The sequence below is a fragment of the Rissa tridactyla genome, chromosome 7, assembly GCF_028500815.1.
Source record: "Rissa tridactyla isolate bRisTri1 chromosome 7, bRisTri1.patW.cur.20221130, whole genome shotgun sequence".
NCBI classification, from domain to species: Eukaryota; Metazoa; Chordata; class Aves; order Charadriiformes; family Laridae; genus Rissa; species Rissa tridactyla.
In genome coordinates this window covers 12708982-12733479 of record NC_071472.1, presented here as the reverse complement: position 1 = coordinate 12733479, position 24498 = coordinate 12708982, and the positions used below count along the sequence as shown (strand labels likewise).

Below are 24498 nucleotides of genomic sequence, written 5' to 3'. Positions count from 1 at the left end.
AGACTTTGTCCTGTCAGTCTGCTAATCCTGATCTTTAATTCTTTCCAGCAGCATGTTTTCTAGTTTTGGTTTTCATGCTCTCCTATCCCTTAAAAAAAAATCAAGTTTTTCATCCACTGCGTTGTTTGAGCAGCTCATTTGTTCTGTGCTATAGAAACCTGTTGCTATTGTTACTTCTTTTATATGATAATTTCCATCAGGAACCTAGAACAGTGTTGCTTTGTTTTCAAAGATGAACCTTATGTTTTCTGCTTCCTGTGCTGGTTACTTCTGCGTCTGTCTCTCCTGGGTCCTGTTCCTATTTTGGTGACTGCAGGTTCTTAAACCCCACTCAGGAGCATAGTATCAAAGTGCCTGTCTGCGTGGAGGGCTGCGTATGGGCTTTCTGTTCCAGTAGATGTAAGCCATTACCATCCAGAGGCTGCTTAGCACAGCTCTTTGGAGAAGTGCTCTTGCAAGCTAGGCTGATGGTTTGAGAAGTGATTTTTCTTAATTATTTTTTTTTTCTTCTCTTGATTTCAGTTCTGTCTTTGAGAGTGATCCAGAAAGGTCTGGGATCATTAGAGAATATGAGGAGCCTTACAAATGTGACATTCTGTCAGCAGCAGTAGTTGTGGCAGCAGCCACCTGGGGCTGAGAGGGAGGAGTGAGGATGATGGGGAGGCGATGCCCGCAGTCTGAGAGAAGGAGGGTTTTGCTGGGGCCGGTCTGTTTCCGTTTGGTCAGCAAAGGACACAAACTGCTGTAGTGTAAATGGATCACACAGCCCTTGTTGGAGGGTGGGATTGGTGACTGCGAGGAGCGTAGTCAAAATCCCATATTGGCCCCAACAATGGCCGATGAATTGCATTTTTGATTTCGAAACCGTGTAGGAGCACATCTAACTGCAACTGACTATTAATGACTTCCTCTTTCAGATTGGTTTTGCAAGTGCAAATGTGGTTTTTATTTTTAAGTGGCTTGAGGAAATTTCTGGCGTTGACACCCCTTTCGCTGCTTTTTGGGTCACAAGCTCAATTAGTTGTTTGGCAGGATCTCAACTCCATGCTTTCTCAGATGTTCATCGGTCTGTTGTCTGGAGAGGGTATTCTATGGAAGGTAGCCAGCGGGCATGTGCAGAGGCTGCGCATTGGGCTGGAAAACCCTGTTTGATAATTCACTTCTGAGGGCTGGTCTGAAATTGCAGTTGCACTGCCCTCAAGTTTAACTGGAGTTGTTCTCTGTACAATGGTTTTCACCCTAATATAAAAGAATGAAAGCAATTAAACAACAGACACAATAACGAGAGAGCATGCTGGTAACAAGGTGACAGCTTTGACTGGTACCTTGCAAAGCTTTTTCCAGTGTTGGGGAGTTTGTTTTGTAGGCAGCCTTGTTCCTGCTCTGCCATATCGCCCTGCTCTCAGAGCCCGTTCTTCCTCCTTACCTGCTCAGTCTTGTCTCTTCCAGCTGCTGGGACAGTGACAGTGTTTGTCTGTGCAGCCACCGATACAATAGAGCCTCCATTGCACTGGGGTTTACAGGCGCAACTGCGATATAAGGGACTGCTGAAGTATAATTTATGTGGATTGTTCAGACCGAGAGATGTAGAGATAGGAGAGAGAAAATCCGTTTACAGATTGTGAGGTCTGTGGTTCACGTGTGGTTACATGATATGCTGATAGAGTTGTGAGTTTTTGTGCAGACAGATTTACTGACCCGGTTACTTAAATTGGTGCTGTCTGTTTTTATTAACGACTTCTCTTGTGTCTGGAAACACTGTAGGTATGGATGAAAAAGAAGACTGTGTCCAGTCTGTGTTGCAAAGTGTTAGTAAATGCCAGCACTGTGGCATTGAAGTGGTGTGGCCACACAGCACACACTGCAATTACGTTGGCAACTGGGGACGTGAACTTTTTTTGGATGGCATTTTTGTCATTTCCTAAGAGGGGATTTGACAGTGATTCCAGAGCCTTCCTCCCCAGAGGCTAATGTGGTTGTAGGGCTGTTTGCCCTTCTTGATGAGAAGCCAACGGGCAGCATTATGTGATAAGGGAAATAATTAGGGAGCTGCAGAAGATCTTATTTGTGCTCGTGAGAGAGGATGGTGCTGAGGATCTTAGTCTTAGTCTGCTGCCTTCAGGACTTGCCTGGGCAATATTTGAATTCACCCCAAGGAGGATGTTTTGCACTGCCACCTCCACGCACCGTGATCTTACTCAGGATCCATCCAGCTCAGACTTATTTTGTTTTTATAAACCATTGTGTACTTACTGCAGCCAAACTCCTGGATCTTATGTTCCTCCTGTCTGTCTGGCTTTGTCCTCTGTTCTTTCTCTCTTCAAATTACCTTGACACATTGCTGCAAAAGCCTTTCTCTGGGTTGCTCTTGCCACTGGGGACTGCTATCGGTATGTATCACTGCTTCTCCATCCTTATGCTCATGAGCTCCATGGCCTGTGGACAGCATCCTGCACCACCCCTGAGGAATACCTGCAGCATGTCCCCTTCAGGTGCTGGCTTCAATGGTGGTGATCCAAAGGAGATCACATCTCCTTCACAAGCCCCTCACACTCCTCCTGCCCTCGTAACAGCTGGCTGCTTGTGCAAAGTGATTATTCATGCATGCTAACGCTGACAAGGGACCCCAGAGGTTTAGAGGGAGCACTACAGTCGGGCTTCCTGACAGCTCCATTGTAACCCCAAATGACAGAAGTGTCTCCCAGTAGAGGAGGTGGGGATGTGAATGGAAAGGGGTGAAGTATTCCTGTGATGCCTGCTGTCTTTGTTGTTTAGACTTCTTGCTTAGTTAGGTGAACATGGATCTTTCATTTTGTTTTTACCAAGCTGCTATATGTCTTTGCTTCTCCAACAAAGGAGCATTTTGGACCCTGGTTTGGTTTTGTGGGAAGGGGGAGCGTGAGGAACATGCCAGTGGGAGTGGAAGGAACCTGTGCCATTGTGCTACTTATGGTTTGGCCTTACTACCACATAGACAACTGCTGGTTAAGGTCCTTTGTGGTATTGCACACACGTTGATGTTTGGATTATTTTCCATGGAGATAAAGCTGGATGATTTGTAGGGCTTCCTGCAGTCAAAGCAGAGGTCCCTTCAGCAGTAGCACAGGGACCTGGAGGATATCAATTGCTCTGGACAGAAATGGCGCAAGGCAGCCAAGGATGGCTGCTGGGGGACGTTACTGACCTCATCCTCCAACCAATATTTCCTGCGCCTGGTGCCTTGTCTGGAGTGTCTTGGCCTGGGTGGTAGAGTGCTGATTTTGGGGGTGGTTTCTGTCTTTTTAGGTTTTGGGTTTTAGTTCTGTTTTTTCCTTTTCTTTTTTTTTTTTTTCCTAGTCTTCGTAACTAACTCTTACACTGCCTCTTCAAGTGCTATAATAAAATTGCAAAAACCAGAGTCCGAATTACCTCTCCCATGTGAGAGTTGAGGAGCTCATCTTCAGAGAGAGGCTGTTGGCTGAGATCCAAAAGAGACAAATCTCAGAGCAGACACCGCATCTGTGTTGATATTTACTCTTATTAAGGATAATGGTCATTACCAAGTGATATCAGAGCAGGTTGCTCTTTGCAGGTTATTTTTGTCTGGCTGTAAGTGAAAGCAGAAGGAAATGCAGGATCTCTGCCATTTCTGTATGTCTCATTTTCTGCTTTTTCCAAAGAATCATTAGTATAGCATCTGAGTTGGTGTGTCTGACGTGCAAAAATCTGCACTGATGCATGAAAAAATTACTGATACATATTTAGACGCTTCCTATTCTGGGAATTTGCTCCTCTTTCATCCCTTGCATCAGTGCAGATAGCTTGCATAAACAGACTAAACTCCCAATGCAGCGGTGCAGAGAATCTGCCCACTAAATGGTAAGACACATACTGGAGTAAACTGCTGCTTTCTTTCCTGTGATAATGGATGTGCATTCAAGCAACTATGTGCATCTCTACAAATGGAGCAATCCTGATAGCACGGCAGGCTTGGATCTTGTTTCCTTCCAATGAAACAGCTGTTCTTATCTTTCTTTTTTTGAATAGAAACTCATGCAAACAGAAAGTGAATTGGTAGTAGCTGGAGTGGTAGGAGTTGCTAGCTGCTTGCTTACAGGTACATCCCAGTAGTAATGTTTTGTAGTGTTTTTCAACTATAAACCTTGCAGAACTTTTCTGAGATGAGTACCTGGATCTCTAAGTGACACATAAGGAACAATTACAGTTTTTTCCCCTATATAGTTTGAAGGCCATCAAATTGGTGGCGGAAACTGGCAACAGAATTGTCTTGATACCCATTTTGGTCCTCTGTTGATGCCAGAACAATAGTCTGCGCATGTTGGGGTTTGACAGACCTTGTAGCTGGAGAGAGGTTTCAGCATTACACTTGTTCGCATCAACCACCTAACATTTGTCTTAGTGAGGATGAGATGGCCACTAATATATGTGTATCCTGGAAACATTTGGGAGTGTCTAGATGAGCATTTATAAATATTGACTGTGGTTCGGGCTGACTTTAGTTATCTGTCTGGAGGTTAGCCAGCTCCAGGAGGGCCACAAGGGCTTTGCGGTGCCTGGGGTAAGACGGGAGGATAATCTGAAACTGGTGCTGTGTGCTGAGATTCCCTGACCTTCGAGTCACTTAGGGTTTAGCCCATGGGACTGTTGGAGGACTGCAGGTGAGAGACAACATGTTTCTGGCCCCAGGGTTTGATGTTGCTGCAGACTTTCTGTACAAACTGCACGGGGCAAACCGCCTTCTCAGCAAAAATCCAATCCAGCTATTTGTTTCATAATCTAGTTTTGTTACAAGGAGAGATGTTCATGTTATTCAGTGATTTGATTTAGCTATACCTTCCACTGCACTCTGGGGAAAACAAAGAAGTGGCAGGCAATGTGAAAATAACTGTCCTCTCAGGCTCAGATCTCCAGCCTCCTGGAGAAGCAAAGAAAGAGTTTGAGAGTTACAATGGCTAGCTTTGGCTATGAATCTGAAAATGTAGAACCAACATGAATTCTGTAAGACTCTTCAGATGAACATGCTTCTGTACAACTGGGATTACAGGTGCACCTTCCTGGTGAGGTAGTTGCGTGCTTCGTTAGTTACTTAAAATCCTCATTTCCTTCTTCAGCATAATATTCTGATTCTGAAGCGTGTGTCTGTAGCACCCCCTCCTCATTTCCATCTACAGTAAGCATTTGGGAAATTTCCACAAAGGCACACTCTTATGTGCAGCACACTATGAATTTACTGTTTGTGGTTCCTCACATTTGCAGAAAGGCAGCTGGAGAACATTGGGAGAAGTAGCACCAGTGCTGGCAGCAGCACTTAATTTGGTGGGGCTCTTGCAACCCTTGCATCTTGGTCTCTAATGAGTCTCTAATCAGTTTAAACTTGATGGCTTTTCAGTGTTTTCATTTTCTAAATTGATTTATCTGCGTAAAAGGTACAAGTTGTCCTCTGCTGGGAACAAGTTTCCAAGCTTTTTAATCTTGCAGTTTGTCAATGCAAGGCATAGTCTTGTCAGTGTGAATCATCCTCTTTTCTTTGTAGTTGTACAGCGTCACTCATCTCCCCAGGTCTTTGACTAACTTCATATTCACTTCAGCTTGAAGTATCCTTATAGCTTCACTTCTACATTGTTTAGGACAGCAGTTAGGCCATGAAGACCCTTTACCTGTCCACAAAGCAAATGTATATGCGGTTTTCTCCTGTGACCTTTCCCTATTCAGCTCCGCCTAATGTGATGCTGGAAGCGATTCACTCTTGTTAGGTTTGAAAACCACCTCTGAGAGGTCTGTTTGCTGTTACATGCCTCCTCTTTCATTCAGGAGCTGTGGCAGATGGTCGTTATCTTCACTTCCCGGGTGTGGCCCCAGGACACATCCCTTATACCTAGAGTGAATGGGGTTGCTGGGCTTGGGGCTCCAAAATTTGAATTCGTTTTTGTTTTCTGTAGGACATTTTTAAGGCTAGCCACTTGTGATCTGGGCTTGGAGATACCATGAAGATGTTTCTTTTTGGTTTCGAATTATCTTCTGACAGGTATAAAAACAGACCTGCTCTTTCTCTTTGAATCTTTTCACGAAGAGTGCTCTTTGACCGCCACCCTAACAGTAGCACGGTCTTCTTGAAAACTTGACTTCCTAAATTTTATGTTAATCCTGTGGACAGAAGGTCTGCTGGGGTACTCGGACATGCTGGAATGGGCTGCTTTCTGCTGGTTAGGGCCTGGCTTTGGAGTGTGGTTTTAACACAGTTCACTGTGTCCTGATCAAGCAAATGCAGAAATTAAATTGGCTAACGGAGCTTTCCACAATGCTCGTCCCACAAACTTAGCCGAACAGCTTCCAAATTACTGTTAGTTGCAGCTAACTGCTTGATGAGGAAGCACAGCAATGAGTTTTCAGAACTGAATGCATTTGATTTCCTTTCTTGTAACCATTTTTCTTCCAATATGTGTTTTTTGCAGTGATACTGAAAGCCGAAAATTATGCAAGAAGATGAAAGTAGATCCTAATTCAAAGGAGAAAGGAGTGGAATTACTCCATTATAAGTGAGTGCTGGGCTGGGATTTGTAGTTCCTAATTGTTGATGCCCCTGTTAGGACCCTTTGTTCTCCTTGCAGCTCCATATTGCTGCAGCATGGACACTTTTTTTTTTTTAATCCTTTGACATGTGAAATTGCTTGCTGTTTCTTCAGTTTTCAAGCATGTGTGGTGACAGAAGTTGAGATAATTTTATTTTGCTGTTGAATAGAATACACTAAAAGCATGAGTGGGACCTGTAAGAGATGCCCAATGGACTAAAACTGCCCAATGCACAGGGCTGATGCCTGAGATTTAAGCTGTCTTACTTTTGCTGGCACGTGCCCACTGGTATGTGCCTTGGGCAAGTTGCTTCACCTCTCTGTGCTTGCTTTTCTGCTTTGAGATAGTACTTTGTAAAGTAAGTGGAGAAAGGCAAGCGTTGTGAGACAGCAGGAGATTTTCTTCCTGAAAATAATAGGAGTGGGAGTACTGTTAAGTGTAAGAGACACCAAGCAGCTGCAGCTCCATCTCCAAAGATCATGCCTTAGTAAATATTCTTGTTAAAGTGTCAGGAAGGAAATTATTTACTAGAAACCTGTTTGCTTTACACTCTGTTTTGCCCTCTCCCTTTTTCCTTACTCTTTTTTTCCCCCTTAAATTACTGTACTGTAAATTCTACTCTACACAGAATTCTTAATTCTGTGGCTTCAGCCGGGTAATGTTATTGTGGTTAGTGAGAAGTGATAAAGAGCAGCTATATGATATCCAGCAACAGTACTGTAAGTTAACACTATTCCCCACTCCTTGTTCAACAGGGACGGTGCATTTCATACTGAATATAACAGAGCGGTCACATTGAAGGTAAATTTAAATATTTGATTGTTATTCTTTTGGTTTTGCTAGATACAGGGGAGACATTCGTAGATTAAAACCAGGTGTTGGTACTGGTTTTCATGCTGAAGGCATGAAAGGGAGGGGGTTAATCTTCATAAACAGCTGTCAGAATGACCTGAAGGTTTTTGTGCATGTTTGTGTCTGCCAACCAGAGATCCAGGAATATTTGTGTATTAGGAAGATTGAAGCCATGTTGAACTCTGATGTAAATTGTAAGTTACCTTGCAGGCTGGCAACAAATAGAGATTTTCTTGTTTAGATTACAAGGTGCTATTAATGGCAGTGTAACTAAGTATTATTTGATACTGCGTTTTGATAAGGAGTTCTCTGAGGTTTTTAGGTTCTGTGTTTATAAACTTTAAAGACAGCTGAGTAGTCTTATCTTTTATTGGATTATGAAACCACAGTTTCTATGGATGTGCCGTGAGTGCAGCACGGATAAAATAATCTTCCGTCTCCTGCAAACCTCGACACAAAGCAGCAATGGGCAATGGAAGGAAGAAGACATGAAGTGTGAAACGGATGTGTAGCTCTTGATGATTGTGGAAATGGTGGACTACAAGCACAGTAAGCAGGCCGAAACTGTGCAGCCTTCCTCTGCGAAGCGCTGGTGAAACACTGGGAGTATCCTCACGTGAGGCTGCAGTCCTGAGATGACTTGGCTTCCAGAAGTGACTTCTGTACAGCTTTGATGCCCAGTTCCCATTTCTCTTCCCTCTCCAGCAAACCCAGGCTCTGCACCATCGTTGGTCTTATGGAGGCTTGATGACACCTCCCCAGGCTGACATCATTACTTTTACTTCCCCTTTCTGGCTTGTTCAGGGGTTTGGCCTGGGATAGAGGAGAGCTTGTGTGTGATGCTACATGAACCCAAGTCTGTCAGAGTGGCCGTTCCTAAGCGCACTTGCTCTGGACCTTCCTTTTACAGCCGCAGTTGTTATGGAGCGGCTGTTGGCGGGGACTCACTTGGAAGTGTTTGCCCGCACTGAATCATCCGTTGAGCCTGCACTTGGGATCATAATGCAGGATTTGCCTGAGGTGGGGAGAGTAGGACTGTGTATCTTCCCATCTCCTGCAGTAGAAATCTTGCCTGGCACTAGGAAGGGCAATGTTAGATACCCGCCTAGTTGGCAAGTGCCCGAAGCTTCTTCTGTACTTAGTAAGGAAATGCACCTGGTGAATTTTTTTCCCTCTTGGTGGGTGGTGGGGTGAGGGAGACTTGTTAGTTGCCTAAATTTGGGTGGTTTGAACAACACATGACGTGTTTTTCCTGCCCTTCATAAATTGCTGCAACCAGGAATTAGTGCTGTGACTCTTCCTTACAGATTGAATCAACTGGAAAGCACCTGCTGCAGAGCCCCAGGGAGCATAGGGCTGAGAGGCAGTCATAGCACAACGGGAACCATACCGTTTATTCCTTCAGTCACTGTCTTGTGATGAACACTTCCCCCTTCACTTTTGCCCTGCCTGCTGGGGAGAAGGAGGTAACATCCCGTGGACGGAGATGTGGGATTCCAGTGCAGGTGGAAGAGGGGTTTTGAAGTTCCCCCGTTCTAGGACCTCTAGTCTTTCTTAATTTAACTGCCCCTGTGAAACCAGCTGCTAATGATTTACAGATTGGATGGTGCATCAGAGCTGGGCAGTGGTCAAATAACTCAGCTGAGTGTTTGCTTGTTCTCCTGCTTACAGCTGCCTGAATATTTTCTGTATTTCTCCCTCTGTACTACTACTTCTCCCTGTTTTCTTCTGTTGAGGCAGTGACCTTTCTCTCGCAGCTGTGTTTGTCAGGAATCTCCCAGTACGTTACAAACAGCGAGCAGCAGAGCAACACAATTATGTAGGGTATCATACTCATTTTATGGACAGGTGGACACACTGAAGAACAGGGAGATTAAAGGATTTGTATCATATCATTCAGCAAGCTTGTGGCAATAAAACTCGGATCTTCTTTCCAGGCATCCAGTAGACATATTAATATATGTATGACATTTTGGAGAATGATGGACACAGCTCTGAAGAACTGTAAAAGGATTCTTCCGAAGTAATCGGCAATTTCATAGATGTGGCTGATCCAGCTGATAGTGTACTTGGGTTTTTAAGAAAAGCTTTTCATTTCTTAAAGTAACTAAATCCTTATGTAATTAGCAGAGATGCCCTTGTGGGTTTACTGTTAGAAAAATGAGGAATAAAGGATAGCTCAGTGTTCACAGTGGGGGGGAAGTTAGTTAGCAGTCAGAACCTCCTGCTGCTGAGACCTGTTTTAGGATCGGAGCTCTTTGGGCTATCTGGTAAAGGGAGGAGGACTGCAAGATAACAAAGTTCGGTGATGCAATATTATTAGGAATAGTTTTAAAAAAATATTTTTGGCTCTTTGCAGAAGGACTTAGGTTCTCGCAATACCAAGTGGCTTGTCAGTATGAAAGTAGGAACCTGTTGGGTAATGAACATGAAAAGGAAGGAAAGGACACAGCTCCAATGATGCTGGAGTAATGCGGGCTAGCGTAATAGGTTTTGAATTACCAGTCAGAACAGCTGTTGGCTTGAAAATATTGGCCCTGTACTTAACAATATTTAAAAGTCAAATGATTAGGAAAGGAACAAAGAATGGAAGAGGAATTGTTATTCTACCATCTGAGTCCATTGGGTTCCTTCATCTTGTGTCTTGTATGTGATTCTGGTTGCCCCGTCAAGTGAAAGGTGTAGAAGTACTGCAGCAGGGCAGAGAAGGATGATCAGAGGCACAGATGGCTTGAATATTTATATGAAGGTTCTTGGGCTTTGAAAAACGGACACCCGGAAGAGACCATGGTAGATACTTGTGTAACTGTGAGGAGCTTGAAAAAGGGAATGATTACCTATTTTTTTTCCTCCAAATTTGGGTGAAAATAGTGGCATTTGGGGCAGTTGATTTGAAACAAATAACTGCTATGTTTAAAAAAAAACCCAAACAGTTGTGGAACTCATAGCTACGTGTTGTGAAAGCCAGGAGTTTAGGAGCCTTAAGAACAGTTTTAACTAGCCATAAAGGATAGATCCATTGATAATTAGCAAGCACAGAGGTCCAGATACAACAGCTGGTGCAGAGTCCATAAACTTAATTACTTTTTGCCAGAAATTGAGAGCGTATACCAGTGTATGCTATGTAAGAATGGTACCGGTATAGTTTTTCCCCAAGCATCTGTAATGAGCTGCTGTTGGAGACCTAAGCTTAGATCAGTCTTTGATCTTAACTAGTATGTCTGGATGTTGCTTTAGCCATGCCATGTCCTAATCCTCGGTAGTGCCATAAGGCCAATATCCAGGCTGTGTTTATTACATGATGAAGCCTTTTCTGGAGGATACAGTACAGGGAGAGTTTTAGTCTCCTTCTAAAATGGAGAAAACTCATTAAAGTAGAAATCTGTTCAGTACTTGCAAAGGGAATAGACTAACCCAATAAATCGGTCCTGCTCTAAAATCTGAATCCTTTTCAAGTTTGCTGTTGTAAGGAGTGTGTGTGTGAAATCAAGGAAAGGCTTTTTATTAGCATCCCTACTGCATTATACTTCAAAGGAGTGAAAAGTAGAGGGATATGTTTCTGTATATATGTATTTTTATTTTTTTTCAGATTAAAACCCAGGTCTGTATATGATAGCCAGCTATTGTGCTGTTAAAACTTGCTAGCTTTTAGCAGCATAGGCTGGATGAAAGCCATGTCCTGTATTCTGATGAATCCGTGTTTAAGGTTCAAAGCTGTCACAGGGGTCCGGGCAGGGGGTTACAGCCCAGCATGGCTGTGTCGGTGCTACAGGGTCAAAGTGAGTCCCAATCACGTCATGGCAGGACAGGAGCGTAGCTGATTCTTCAACATGGGGTTGCTGTGGCCTGGACCTTGCTCTGATCTCTAACGCAGCAGCCTGGGGACCACTGCTTTTCTTTATTTAGAAAGTGCTGGTTTGCTGGGGGGGTTCTTGCCTATTTAAAGGCATACAGGAAGTTCTCTTCACCACATGGAGTAATGAGTGCAAGGCAACGTGCTGCCTGCTCCTGCCAGAAGACATTACACATCTAATTTTTTTCTTTCTTGGCTGAGAGGGAGAGGCTGGATGAATTAAATCTCTTTAATCCCCCATCCTCTAACCACATCTGTTTCTACATGACTGAACTTGGCACACAGGAATTCCTGAAACTAGCAGAGTCAATCGCACTCATTAGCCATTTAAAATGTTGACCCCTCTCTCCTCCCCTCCAGTGTACAGTTGAGGTCTATGCAAAATGAGGGTGCGCAGAATGTGATGTAGCTTTCCTAAATGTAGAACATCTCCCCTGGTTTGCCCCTTTCTCTTCTCTCCCCATATATTAGTAAGTCTTCTTAGGGCATCATTTGGGATGTTAATGCCTCTAGTTTTAGAGATTTTTACAACTATAACACCATTATAAATTACTTGATTTTTTTTTTTCCTAGCTAGTTTCTTTCTCTGTTAATGCCACGTTAAAACAAATTTCTTCTCCTTGAAGTGTTTGTGGTCCAAACACTACTACCTCACTCCTTAGGTCTTCTTACTGTGTACATTAAGTGCTTTGCATGCTGTCTAGTGACTAATACATGCTGTCTCTTGTGATAAGACAAATCTCTTCAATATTAGCTGTGCAAGTAGACAGAAACATAAATGCAATAAATGGATCCTGCCGTAAGCTCTGAATCCTCTCAAGCCTTCCAGTACCAACTGAGATGCAGGAAAATGGGCTGAACTCCACTATCTGTTGATGTTGTACCAGAGCAACCCTATCAAAGGCAGAAAGATGGCAAAAGTGTCTCTGAGACTGTTTCAGTGGCATGTGTCACCAGGCATGCTACTAACCTGCTCTTGAGAAGGTGGAGTATAAACCTAGGCTTTTAGGTGCTCTTGGCATGTGTTAGTACATACCCAGCTCTGCTCTTCCATCATGAGCTGCTTTGGCAAAATATCCCATGGGCTGAAAAAGGCTTTGATGAAGCTTTTCTTTGCTCCAACTCCAAGAAAGTTCACTTAGTGCTGTGGCAGCATCATCCACTCACTCTGACATTGAAGGACGCTCCTCAGGGACCTCACTACATTACTAGTGTGGCAGAGATCTTGTCTGGGAGTAGACACATACCTACAATGAATGCCACAGGGAAAGGAATGAGGTCAATCTGAGTGGTGAACAAACACAGAAAACCAAGTATTATGTGTCCTAGAGCACAGACATCCAAAGATAACAGTGATCAAGCCTGTGCTTCCATGTACAACTGGAAATGGGGGGCAGTACGATTCTGTTGGAATCCATGAAGAGCATCTGATTGACTTTGGAGGACTGGAGTTTCCCTCAGGCTAAAATCAGAACCATCAGAGAGTATTTCCTTACAATAAAGAGAATATCTGTGGTCTGCTGAAATGGATTGTTGGTTGTGTGTCAGTTGGGTAAAGCAGTTGTAAAGTAGGCATGTGTACTCAGCTTGTTGAATATGGGAGCTGCAGAATCAGGGTCTCATATTTCCCACTTCTCTTGTCACGTTTACTTCTTACTGTCCAACTTAAAAGTCCATGGAGTGCAGTTTCTAGGTAGGTGGGTCATAGAGGGAACTATTGGTGGATTATTCTTCCTTTGACCAAATAAGCAGTTTGATCTTTAAGTGTGGAGTTCATTGCTTTTGCTCACAGCGAGTATCAGTGTGCACTCCAACTAGTCCTATTGGATTCAAAGGTTACTGAGATATGGTGAAGGGCATGGGAACCTGACCTCTATCTAAAGAGAAATCTTTCCTGCTAAGCCAGGGAGTAACTGTGGAAGTATTGCAGATCTAGTACCATCGAAAGAACTCTCTGAAGGATCCTTGAAGCTACTGCCTGTGTGCTGGTGTACTTCCACGCTGTTTTACCCAGTTTTGTAGTGGAGATGTGAACTGGTAAGTTGGGATACTGTTTTTGAGGAAGGTGCACACCCATGTATCACTTGGTTCTGCAGTAGATTTGTGTTCATTTGCATTAGAGCAGATGAATACGTGTACAGAAAAGCAAAGGCACTGCACTAATTAGATGAGGTTTGCATGACAGCATAGATTTGAGATTGGATGTCTCATGGTTTCCATTCATTTTGCTTTAAAAGCTTTTTTCCTCTGCTTATTACAGTCTATGGTGGCCTTTCTCAAGGATCCAGAAGGTGCTCCACTGTGGGAGGAGGATCCGGAAGCCAAAGATGTTGTGCATGTTGACAGTGAAAAGGTACATTAGCAGATAGATTTTTCTATATGTTTTATAAATAGATGGGATGAAGGGAGTGTCTGTGTTTGTGTTAATTATTAATGAAGAAGCATCATTATTTCCTTTCTTTGGAAGGGAAGTTTAAAGGACCCAAACTGTTTTAAGTGACTTGACAAAGTTTGTGGTTTGTGATAACTATAAAGTCTCTCACTTCCCACCTTCGTCTCATTTGGTCGTGATATTAATCTACCAGCTGCATGGCAAGTATCAAAGTATTGTGGATGGTGTGGCAAAAGAGACCTGTTTGTCTTAAGGAAAGTGTAGCAGCTTGCAAGATGCAGTCACTGCAGGATGCAAGTAGGAGGTAAAATGCTGCTCTTAAAACTGCAGGTTTTCATTAAACCTTGGGTTCCTTCACGTGCCTGAGGATGTCTCAGGAAGCCTGGAGCAGGAAGGAACAGAATCCAGATCTTGAGTGATTTAACCTGGTACAGTAACTGTCCTCTCAGTGTGAAGTGGGAAAGCAGCAAATACGATGAAACTACCTTAAGAAGGCCAGTGCCACCACAGAGCTACCCATTATTTTCTCTCCAATGTAATCAGCTTGCTCTTTTGTATTAGTTTTCTAGTCTATAGATTTTTAAAACTTTAATTGATTGGACTCTAGCTGGTGTTTCGTAAAGGGCCTTTTCAATTTTCCAGCTTTCATTTTTAATATTAGAAACAGTTATTTTGACATTCAGTTTTTGTAGGAAGATTAATATTTAATGTTCACCCTCTGTACTCTATTAGAAGCCTTCCAAGGGTTGCATTCAATTTCAAAACTTCATCTAGTTTCTGTGTCATGCTGGTACTGAAAAATCTATTCTTATGGCTTCTCATAGCTCTGACAAGGTTTCATAGTGTGGTAACTGAATTTGGTTTGTTTATTATCGAGTCTGACTTTCTGAATTAGAGTATGGCTTTTTGGGTGGGTCAGGGAAGAAAAAGTTTCCAGTCAGAGATTCTGCAGTGAGAATAAACCAAGCCATGCAACTTCCACGTCTCAACAGTGAAGATATTGGTCTAGGGTATTTAGCAGATATTCGAGTCTATAATAAATTTTGTCATCTTTCATGTTAAAATTGAGCAAGGAGAAGAAACTCAAGTCTTGTCTGTTAGGAAAGATGACTCCTCTTCCCTAAGATAAATGAGCCTATATTCTCTCAATATATATATTGACTTTTTAAATTTGTAACACAAGTAATAAGAGATGTTCTTGGGTATAGGTCTGTTTTTATTTTCTTTGGTTCATTCGCTAGGAATTGAGACGGCTTCTGAAGAAGGAAGACAAACCCCTTCTGATGATGTTCTATGCCCCATGTAAGTAACCCAGCATGTCCTGTTACCTCTTTCTCCCTTCTCTACTGAGAGATGTCCGAGTAGAAGCCTCACCTGTGCTTCACTAATACTGTCTTGTCGCATCTTAATCATTCAGCTCCTTGTGTTGTTGTGCCTGTTTGTCCTCAGTTTTCCCCTAGCTGTCCATTGCTTGTATCCTAGTCTTGCCTCTTTCTCTTGTGGTGATGACCCTTGCTTGTTGTTCTTTTAAGTAGCTGCTTTCTGTAATTTCTTACCCAATGTCCTTTCTAGATTTGTGTTGTACAAGACAGGAACGCTGTACACTGAGTGCATGAGTGTTAATACATCTGTCTAAGAGTGCCTAACTCTCTGGCCTGTACAGAGCTGTAAGTGCAAATGGGTATCGCACACACTTTTTACTTTTGCAGTTTGGGACATAGCATAAGACAAGCTGGTTCAACACAAGCAAAAGATCTCTAGAGGAGACTGTGGAGTTGAAAAAAGCCAACATATTTGTTCTTCGTAACTGCAAGCAGAGGGAACAGTGCAGTGGTGGGGAGCAGGAACATCTTTCCTACTCCATCCAGGAGGCAGCCTGGGTGTTCCTACCCACATGGGCAGGATTAACCTGAATACAAGTGGAACTTCAGGGCAGGGAGACAGCAAGGAAAGAGAAGAGCACATTGCAGTCATTCCATTTCTTTTGTGACCTTGACTTTATATTGCTGCAATCTTGTCATTGCCTTGGCCGCTCATTCCTTGATTTTGCAGACTTACAGCTGCTTTTTTTATGTTTCCTGGTGACTGGTATGTGAGGGGCTTTCCAGCTCTTCAAAACAAGCTGGTGTTGCACTGGAGTTGTTGTTTGGCTGGAAAGGAGGGGAGCCATGAGACAGAAATGAACGTGTGGCCTAAGCTAGAGAAGCCTCCCAGCACTGCCCTGATAGGGAAATTGATGTTAGGGACCACTAGCAATTTGTTCTCTGATTCTCTTCAAAACTGTATCCCATGGCAGCATTATCTGATATTTCTCGGTGTATATTCTCTTGTAATTACTGCCTGAAACGCCATTCTGCCTTTTTAATCTCATCTGAGTACTGCCAAGGTGGCCAGAATTGCCCAAGACTTAGTTTGATGCATCTCTAAGACAATGTTTTTTCCTTTATTAAAATTAGTTGCAGCTCCATGCCTTCAGATTCTGCAGCAGGATGGTCCTACGTAGCCTGGCATGGTGCATGGTCGCTCCCAGTCGCTGCTGCCTTAGCATCAGCAGGAGACGATATGCCTGCTGTGCCTGTAAATCACCCCTTCAGGGAGAGTTCAGCTGCAGAGTGCTTTCACAGTTTACCTGTATCATGAGTGATTGTTTTCCACAACTGAGTCTCTTCCTGAAATGTGCCTTATCTAACCCTTCGTTCTCTTTGAACAATTCCCCCAGAAACCCTCCTCCTTCCAGTTTCTCTTCTTTTGAAGTGGCAAAACACCTGCTAGTCTTCAGTGCTGTAATACTTTTGCTGCTTTCTAAACTGCTGTGAAGGAAGCCTACTTGTAAGTTTTTTTTTTTCTCCCCTCTGATTTCACAGTTCTTAACTCCCTCATCTTTTATTTAACACACGAGACCTTCAGACTTGGTTCTTGTCCAATTTTTCTTTTCTTACTCCTGTTGCTGAAGACAGAATACATCCTGCAGTTGCATTAAGATACTGGCTTTGGGCAGCTGAAGTTACTGGTTACATACAGGTGTTACCTTTCATAACTGGGAGCGGCAAATCAAGGCTGGTCACTAAAGGAAATTCTGCTTTTCTTTACTTGTAAGGGGTGAGTCAGGGAGGTCTTTGGCATGAGAGGACATCAGAGACTTTGTCTGGGGAGCTATAGCGAAGACAGCTGCATTATTTCTCTGCTTTGTTGGAAGCAGGGGCTTTAGATTCATTGTGGCAGATTCATAGGAAATGGGCTCTTTCATTACGTACCAGTGCAGAGGGAGATGAAAGCCACTGCAAACTTAAATGTAGTTTCTTTAATATTTCAGGAATGCTTGGTCTGGGTAAAATGACTCGGAGCAATGGCATGCTTTCCTTAGAAGATATTACCTGTCATTCGGAGACCATTCACTGTACTTTCGGACCTATATTATAAAGTCAGACAGCACTAAACATGAAAAATTAGGTATACTTATAGGCATTTAGGTTTATTTGTAGTTAACTGTCAAAGAAGACTCCTGCAGGAGATGGCCTGGATTTGGCAACAAAAAGGAGCTGTTTAAAGCCCTGTTTTCAATTATGTTATAAAAATGGAGTGTTTATTAGTGGAAAAACTAATATGTGTTTATTAAGCCCCTCCTTTTGAGTTAAAATACAAGAAAAAAGAGCAGAAGAAAATGACTTTTTTGAGGTTACCCTTTTATGCCTGTATAGGGATATATGTGGCTTGACAGCATCCTGAACAGTATAACCCAGAAACACGTAGGCAGGAGAGATTGTACTGAAGTGGGTTTGGGAGCAGTGGCAGAGCTGGGAAGGCAAAGACTATAGGGGTGATGGCTGGGTGGAGGAGGTTGGTACGTGCCTGTGCTCCAGAAGGGAGTCCAGGGAGTGGCATGAGGTTGGAGAGAGATAGATCAATAACTGGGGAAGTTTGGGGCCTGAGGCTGCTGAAGAGAGAAGAAACAGAAGATCCAGAAGATGGTGTTAACAACTTGCATCTTTTGATGTCTGTCCAGTGGTTTGGAGGAAGCCGCAAGATCTCAGGGGGGCTCAAATGAGTGGTCTGCACCCACCAAGAAATCGTCATTTTGACCAGCCCTAATTTAACAACCTCACTGGCAATTTGAGCAGAGAGATCAAAGGTGGAAAGACCACAGAAACAAGAGCTCTCTTTCCTCTGATTAAAAGATGTTCCTCCGAGGCATGCTGATGTGATCCGAAACCAGTGGCTGCAAAATCTGTTCCTGCTTTCTGGAAGATATTTTCAAAACTGTGGTCTCTTCACCAGAATAAAAATGTTGACTACTATCCCATGGTGGACCCAAGAGTTTCCACAAAGAGTGTCTGAAGTGCTTGGCCGCAGCTTCCTTTCTTTCATGCTGCCCCTTCCCATGTGCAGGCACATATTTTACTTGGCAAGGATGAAACCTGCTGCTTACAAGGTGATTTAGTGCTAATCTGCTTAGCACTCCAGAGCGTCATCAAACAGCTCTTAGCACACTCCAGCTATACATTGGTAGTCTTCCTCACTTGCTGTTTGTATTTTTCTCCGCACATAAAGTTATTGTATCCTTCAAGGGCTGTTGCTTCTTCTGAGTTATGTCTTCCCAATTAACAGAGCACTGTTTAACTTTTGATGTCTGTTTAATGTGTTTAGGAAATGTCTCTCAAATGAATTTCAAAGACTTGTTAAGCTGGGATGAATCTGAAGTACATACCAACCCCCCACACCCCCCTTAAAGACCAGAAACGCACAAAGCTTTTTCTTTGAGTTCACAAGCGTGACATCTTCCATTGACTTTTGAAATGTGAGGTTCATCTTAAGTTCCCCTCTGGTCTCAGCTCAGAGCCTGAGGAATACAAGATGGTGTTACACTTTACAAAACTGGGATGAGAAATGAGTATGAAAATGAATAGATTGAAAAACATGCAAAACCAGCTGCATGTAACAAGAAGTAACATGCTTAGAAACTAGTAATCTAATAATTATTCCATGAAATAGACAAGGAATTTTGGTTTAAAATTTATTGTATAAAAAAAAATGCAGTTTCATATGCTTTGGAACATAGATCCTGTAGAACAATCTGAATAGAATTGTTGGCATATTACTTAGACAATTTCTTTTTTATCAGGGTGTGGAGTTTGTAAGAGAATGATGCCATCTTACCAGCAGGCAGCCACAGAACTGAAGGGTAAATATGTAAGTAAGAAGATAAGATTTATATAAAACTTAAAAAATTATTTTAACGCTTTTTTTTTTTAGTATTTAAAACCACAAATAGTTATCAAACTGGGGAATCTTTAAGCAAGTTGAAACAAAACAAAAATGAATTATTTGGTTCCAGATCCCTTCAGGATTCTCTCTCTTGCTTTTTATTCTTTTTAAAACTTTGGAGAATGAGATGTTAACTCATTTACCCTTTAGCTCCAGTGTAGTTCTTGACATAGAAAAACAGGCTCTGATACTGTGTAGTTTCATGTTTAGCTTCTAATTTGTGAGTCTGTAGTCCTGTTGAGCTCATGTTGGTAACGATAAATAAAGAAATGTTTGCTGTAATGCATTTGATAAGATTTTTGGCCTGATGCTTTACTGAGGGATCAAGGATGGATGCCCTTTTAGTGATAATTAACCCACTTTTTTAGTGGAGAATCACAGTGTAATGGGAGGGGGATTTCACTATGTTAGCTACTGATCGTCCTACCTAGCTGTTAAGCATAAGCATTGATAAGATCTTATGGTTATAGCTCTGTCAACAAAGTTAGCGTTCATACCAGATGGAGATGAAAATAAGTTTTGACCATAACAAAATCCATCAACAGCAGTCACCATAATTTAGTTACCTGTTTGTACTAATAAGGTGTATTGATCTCTCTAAGCAAGTCAAAGGCACTCCTCTAGTCAAGGTTTTATAATGTGCTTAATGTATAATTTATATGATACCAATAATACATGAGTATTTTTTCATGGCTTTAGCTGGATTTGGTCTGATCCTACCTGTTGGATCATTCACTGTCAAGTTTACAGGTTTCCTCAGGAGAGGTGGCATATGATTAGGAGAAAAGATCATAAAGTGATTTAGGTTGGAAAAGACCTTTAAGATGATCGAGTCCAACCATAAACCTAACACTGCCAAGTCCACCACTAAACCAAGTGCTACATCTACATGTCTTTTAAATACCTCCAAGGATGGTGATTCAACCACTTCCCCGGGCAGTCTGTTCCAGTGCTTGATAACCCTTTGGGTGAAGAAATTTTTCCTAATACCCAATCCAAACCTCCCCTGGCACAATTTGAGGAGGTGAAGCACTGCGGTTCTGGCATTGCTAGGGCGGCTCTGGCCGGTGCTGCTCACAAGCATTGAGTGCTGTCAGACTCCCCCACGTTCTCCCAACAAGTTGTTTTTCAGAAGTGTTTTCTCTAAATCCTTGTTTGCTTAGGGCTGAAATGAGTGGGAGTTGTTCAGATTTATTTAGGACATGGTACAACCCTTGAAGATATTTTCAAGTGGGTTTTCATCCAGCCAGGCAGCACTCTAATGCCATCTCCCCTCGGTGGAGTGTGTGCTGCGGTCTTTGGGAAGGCAGTCCTGTCGTTCGCAGCGGGTAGATCGCGAGGCATAGGGTGGGCAGGAATTAGGAATGTAAAGAATCACCTACAGAGATCATGCCAGAGAGGAGGCATGCTGCAGAGCGCTGTCTTCTCCTGCAGTTATCCCTTCCTTGTCCATGCCCAGCTCGTTTTATTAAATTCAGACCGGAGAATTTAAACTCTAAATCTATTCTAGTTTGATTATTTCCTTCCTCACTTGGAAATGGTTTCTGTAGATCTGGGCTAATCCTGCACAGCTGAGTGTCAGGGCTGTGGCACAGCACTGAGGCTGGCAGTGCCTGTGCTTGATGCAGCTCGGCTCAGGGTTGGGTTTTGCACTTGAGTGTTTTTAGTGCAGGATTAGTTCAGAGGAAAGTCCGGTTGTGCCACTGCCACCCGTGTCTTTCACAAAAATCGGTCCGTTCATCTAAATTTGACCTAATTAGCTTCCTGAGTGGGATGTGTACACAGTTTGCTGCCCCTAAAATTAACTGCGCTGTACCCATAATAAATTATCCATGGGATACCTTTAGAGCGATGTTGACCTCCAGATCAGACTTTGCTGGAAAGTTTATGATTGGTTTGGATGAGCTGAAGTTTTGGCCTTTTAATCTGACCTGTCATTAGCTGCCAGGATATGCCAGGCTCAAAAGCGATTATTGCTATTATATAGCAGGAAAATGAAGTACAGTATTGGCTATTTAATAGGTCATATAAATGAAAAGGTGACCTGTACCTGTCACTGGTTGCTGTGTTCTCTTGGGACTGGTTGCTTCTTGTCCCAGAACTGTTACTGAGAAGAAGGCAGGGTGGCATTTTCAGTGTTACATTGGGTTTAGATCTTGCAATTCCACTCCACCCAGTGCAGAAGGGAAAAAGGGGCTCCAAATCGGAAGTTGGCTTATTTTGTCCTTAGCACGAGAGATTCCCATGGTTTGTGGGTAAGGTGAGCTCAGGCGGGTGACTGTCACCAATACACTATGGCCCCGGTGCAGGGAGGAACTGGTGGTCAGCAAAGCACTTCAGCATCTCCTTAATGCCCATGGACTTCATGAGTGTGCCGGTGTTATACTCAGTAAAGACTGGCTTGAATGTATGCTTTGAGTGCTTTTTTCCTTTAATGCTTGTCTTTTTTTCTTTTTTTGGTAAAAACATGAAAATTGAGACGCATAAAGTTCCTACACTTATTTCAGATACCAGACAGAGGAAGCCTTTGTTTAATCTGTTCATTAAACTTGGCTCTAGGAAGGTTTCAAGTAGTGGTGAGAGGTACCAGTTTTGGAGCAATCCCATCAAGAAAACTATGAGTCAAGGTCGGGGGGGTGTGTCACAGTAGAACAGGAATGGTCAGAAGCCCAGAAGACATGGCCAGCTAGGAAATGCTCAGAGTTGCTTTAGGTTATAGGTAGCTTGGTGGAGAGCAGAGAAGTGTTGAAATATGTCAAATTGCAGAGGTGAAAGGAATAAACTAATCTTCGCGTCTGCTGTGGCTGCTACAAGAGGTAATGGACTTAAATTGAAGTTAGGGTCATTCAGTCATTTACTAAAAGCAAATTAGCTAAACATCTGGCAGGAGCAGCTTAGGTATAGAGGGAGGATCCTAACTTTGGGTAGTAGGTGTGTTTTGATGGTCCCTGACAGCCTGACGTTACATAATTCTGTGATTATAGGCCAGCTAAAGCCGTTAACTTTTGTCATTAAAATTGAATCCCATTGTAATAGGCTTTTTGCTAAGTATGCTTCGTATGATGTATGAACATCAGAATGAATCCAAGTTATTGACTTGTGTCAGTCACTGCAGGGTGAGTGGGCGCAGTGAAATATAGCAGAGTATCTGAAATGGCTGGGAATGTCCATTTAAAACCTAGTAAATCCTCTGAAGGTTCATGGCGATCATGAAATCTGTTAGACTGATGGTTTATGAGGCAATTAGTTGACAAACCTGGTTCTCACTTTATAAAGCAGCCACTGTCTGTTGCATTTACCTACCCTCAAGTGGTGACACAGAGGATGAGGGAAGGGGAGAATTGGGTCTAGATGATCTCATGTGAATTAAGTCAATCTGGTTGTTGGAACTACAAGGAAAATTCAAAGATACTTGGCCAGCCAGTATAAACCCTATTGCTGTACTCTTCTCAGTTATCTTTCCTTTGTCCTTTCTCAGGATAGGGGAGACAAAACAAACTATCTTTTTGTGACTTTCCAGCACGTTCTTGGAAAGGAAAAGGTTGACCTTCAAATGAGGATTTTCTGCTTTTAGATTTATTTCATGCTGGCTCTGAGCACATTTGGTTGGTGTGTGCAGTTTGCTGCAGTCAGGAACTCGGTATTAAATTCTGATGTGGTGTTTCAGCTAGAAGGAGAAAATCCTGGTTTTTGGAGGGGGAGGGAGGAGGGGTTTGGATTAAGATCCTTCTGCTAAAATGACTTAAGCCATCAATGCCATTAAACTAAGCTAATCATGAAGTGGTATCTCAGCAACTCCCTGGTTGAAGGTTTGACAGCCTCTGCGTGAATCCCACACCCACAGAAACTCAGAATCGGTCCCTTGTTCAAATTCTCAAGTCAGAAATTTTTGGAAGACAGTTGGACGGGGCACAGGATAAGTCGCAGGTGTGACTTCAGGCGAGCCTGAAGCTCAGGATGAAGGGCTCTTGAGGTGGAGGGTGGGTTAGGACAGAGGTAAGGAAAGAGGAGAAGCTTTTTGTTTCACATGCTAGCTTGAAAAGCTACTATGCTTTTGTGCCCCGCTTGTGATATCTGTAGGACAAGGTTAATTCTTAACTCTCATTATACCCTATCGGTCAGCTAAGTTAACATATTTAAAGCATATAAATGCTCTATGGTATTTCCTGGGCTCATGGAAATATGGCACGTTTTACTTTCACATCAAAGTAATGCTGATTTCCTCTTGCCATTCAGTAAGTGCATTTTTGAAATGGGATAATGCCAGTGCTTGGTTGGTTCTGGACAGTAGCTGAGACTGTAAATTCATTGCTGTAGTGGAAACCAGAGAGATGAGAGTGGAAATTCTTGCGTCCTAGCTAATGCTTGGATGCAAACTAAGGTATGTACTCAGGCTTGTAGATTAAAATCCAAACACACAGAGGAGCACAAGTAGTGTGACTGAGAGAATTCCCTTTAGATATTTCTGTTAGTGGGTGAATAAAAAGAAACAGAGACACTTCCAGAGCAAGGAGGAGGTGACAAGTTGATTGGCGTTTGCTTTCTGTGGACTGGACTGAAATATTGCTCTGTCCCCCCTTGCACAAAATGAGAAAAACTTCACTGCCTTTTACAGAGATCTCCTTGCTTTACAGCAAGAAATCAGAATCTGCACAGAACTTAGTTGTTTTTACTTAACTCTTTAAAAAAAGTAGTAATGTTCCTGCTGTATTGTAAGAATCAATATGATTATGCTCTGTTTTTTCAGGTTCTTGCGGGGATGAATGTTTACGCTGCTGAATTTGAAAGGATAAAGGAAGAATACAATGTCCGGGGATATCCTACAATCTGCTATTTTGAGTCAGTTATGTTTTGCTACTAGTTTAGAAATCATACACTCAACTATAATTGCATGTTCTTATCTTCCAGGGCAAGAACTAAACGTTGTTTTGTTGCTTTAACAGGAAAGGAAAGTTCCTGTTCCACTTTGAGAACTATGGTGCTACCGCAGCAGATATAGCAGAGTGGCTGAAAAAGTAAGGCATTGAACTTCATACACTCCACCTTTTATGTACTCTTCATTATTTACAGAATGTAATGATTTAGGAACAGCCATCTCTCCCTCATTCCCTCCGCTCAGAAGAGCAAATAAAACTACCCCACTGAGACTGGATAAACTAGTACAGAGAGATTGCCTAATGTTTGGTTTTTAGCATGCATGCCTTGCATTTTACAATTGCATTTTGTCTGTTATAGGAGACCATCTGTGGACCAAAATAAATGCAGATACACAGATCTCAGCTTCCTTAAAAATGCCAACTTACATTTCCAGTGGTCTTGGGTGCCTGAAAAATGTGTATGCCAAGTCTGCAGTACTCATTGGTTCTTCAACCTTTAGCTGTAGCCTTTAGAGTGTCTCGCAGAGACAACCCGGAGATCAAGGCACCCCAGATTGCTAGTTGTTTTTACAAAGTCTGTGTTTCCTGTCATGTCATGAAGTGGCGTTGAAAGCATCTTGTTCTACCTAAAAAGAGCTATTTGCAGTCATAAATATTTTGGGAGCTGAATGAGCCTATGGGACTAGCCGTTG

General features: G+C 42.7%; 1 protein-coding gene across 1 annotated transcript in view; it reads left to right on the top strand.

Annotated features, from left to right (window-relative positions):
• PDIA5 (protein disulfide isomerase family A member 5) overlaps positions 1-24498 on the top strand; it is a 102256-nt gene that overhangs the window by 22468 nt on the left and 55290 nt on the right. The window contains exons 4-10 of the mRNA XM_054209011.1: positions 6453-6536; positions 7326-7371; positions 13536-13628; positions 14909-14969; positions 18787-18854; positions 23677-23768; positions 23873-23944. Of these exons, the coding sequence (XP_054064986.1) occupies positions 6453-6536; positions 7326-7371; positions 13536-13628; positions 14909-14969; positions 18787-18854; positions 23677-23768; positions 23873-23944 (516 nt within the window). The remainder of the gene's footprint in view (positions 1-6452; positions 6537-7325; positions 7372-13535; positions 13629-14908; positions 14970-18786; positions 18855-23676; positions 23769-23872; positions 23945-24498) is intronic.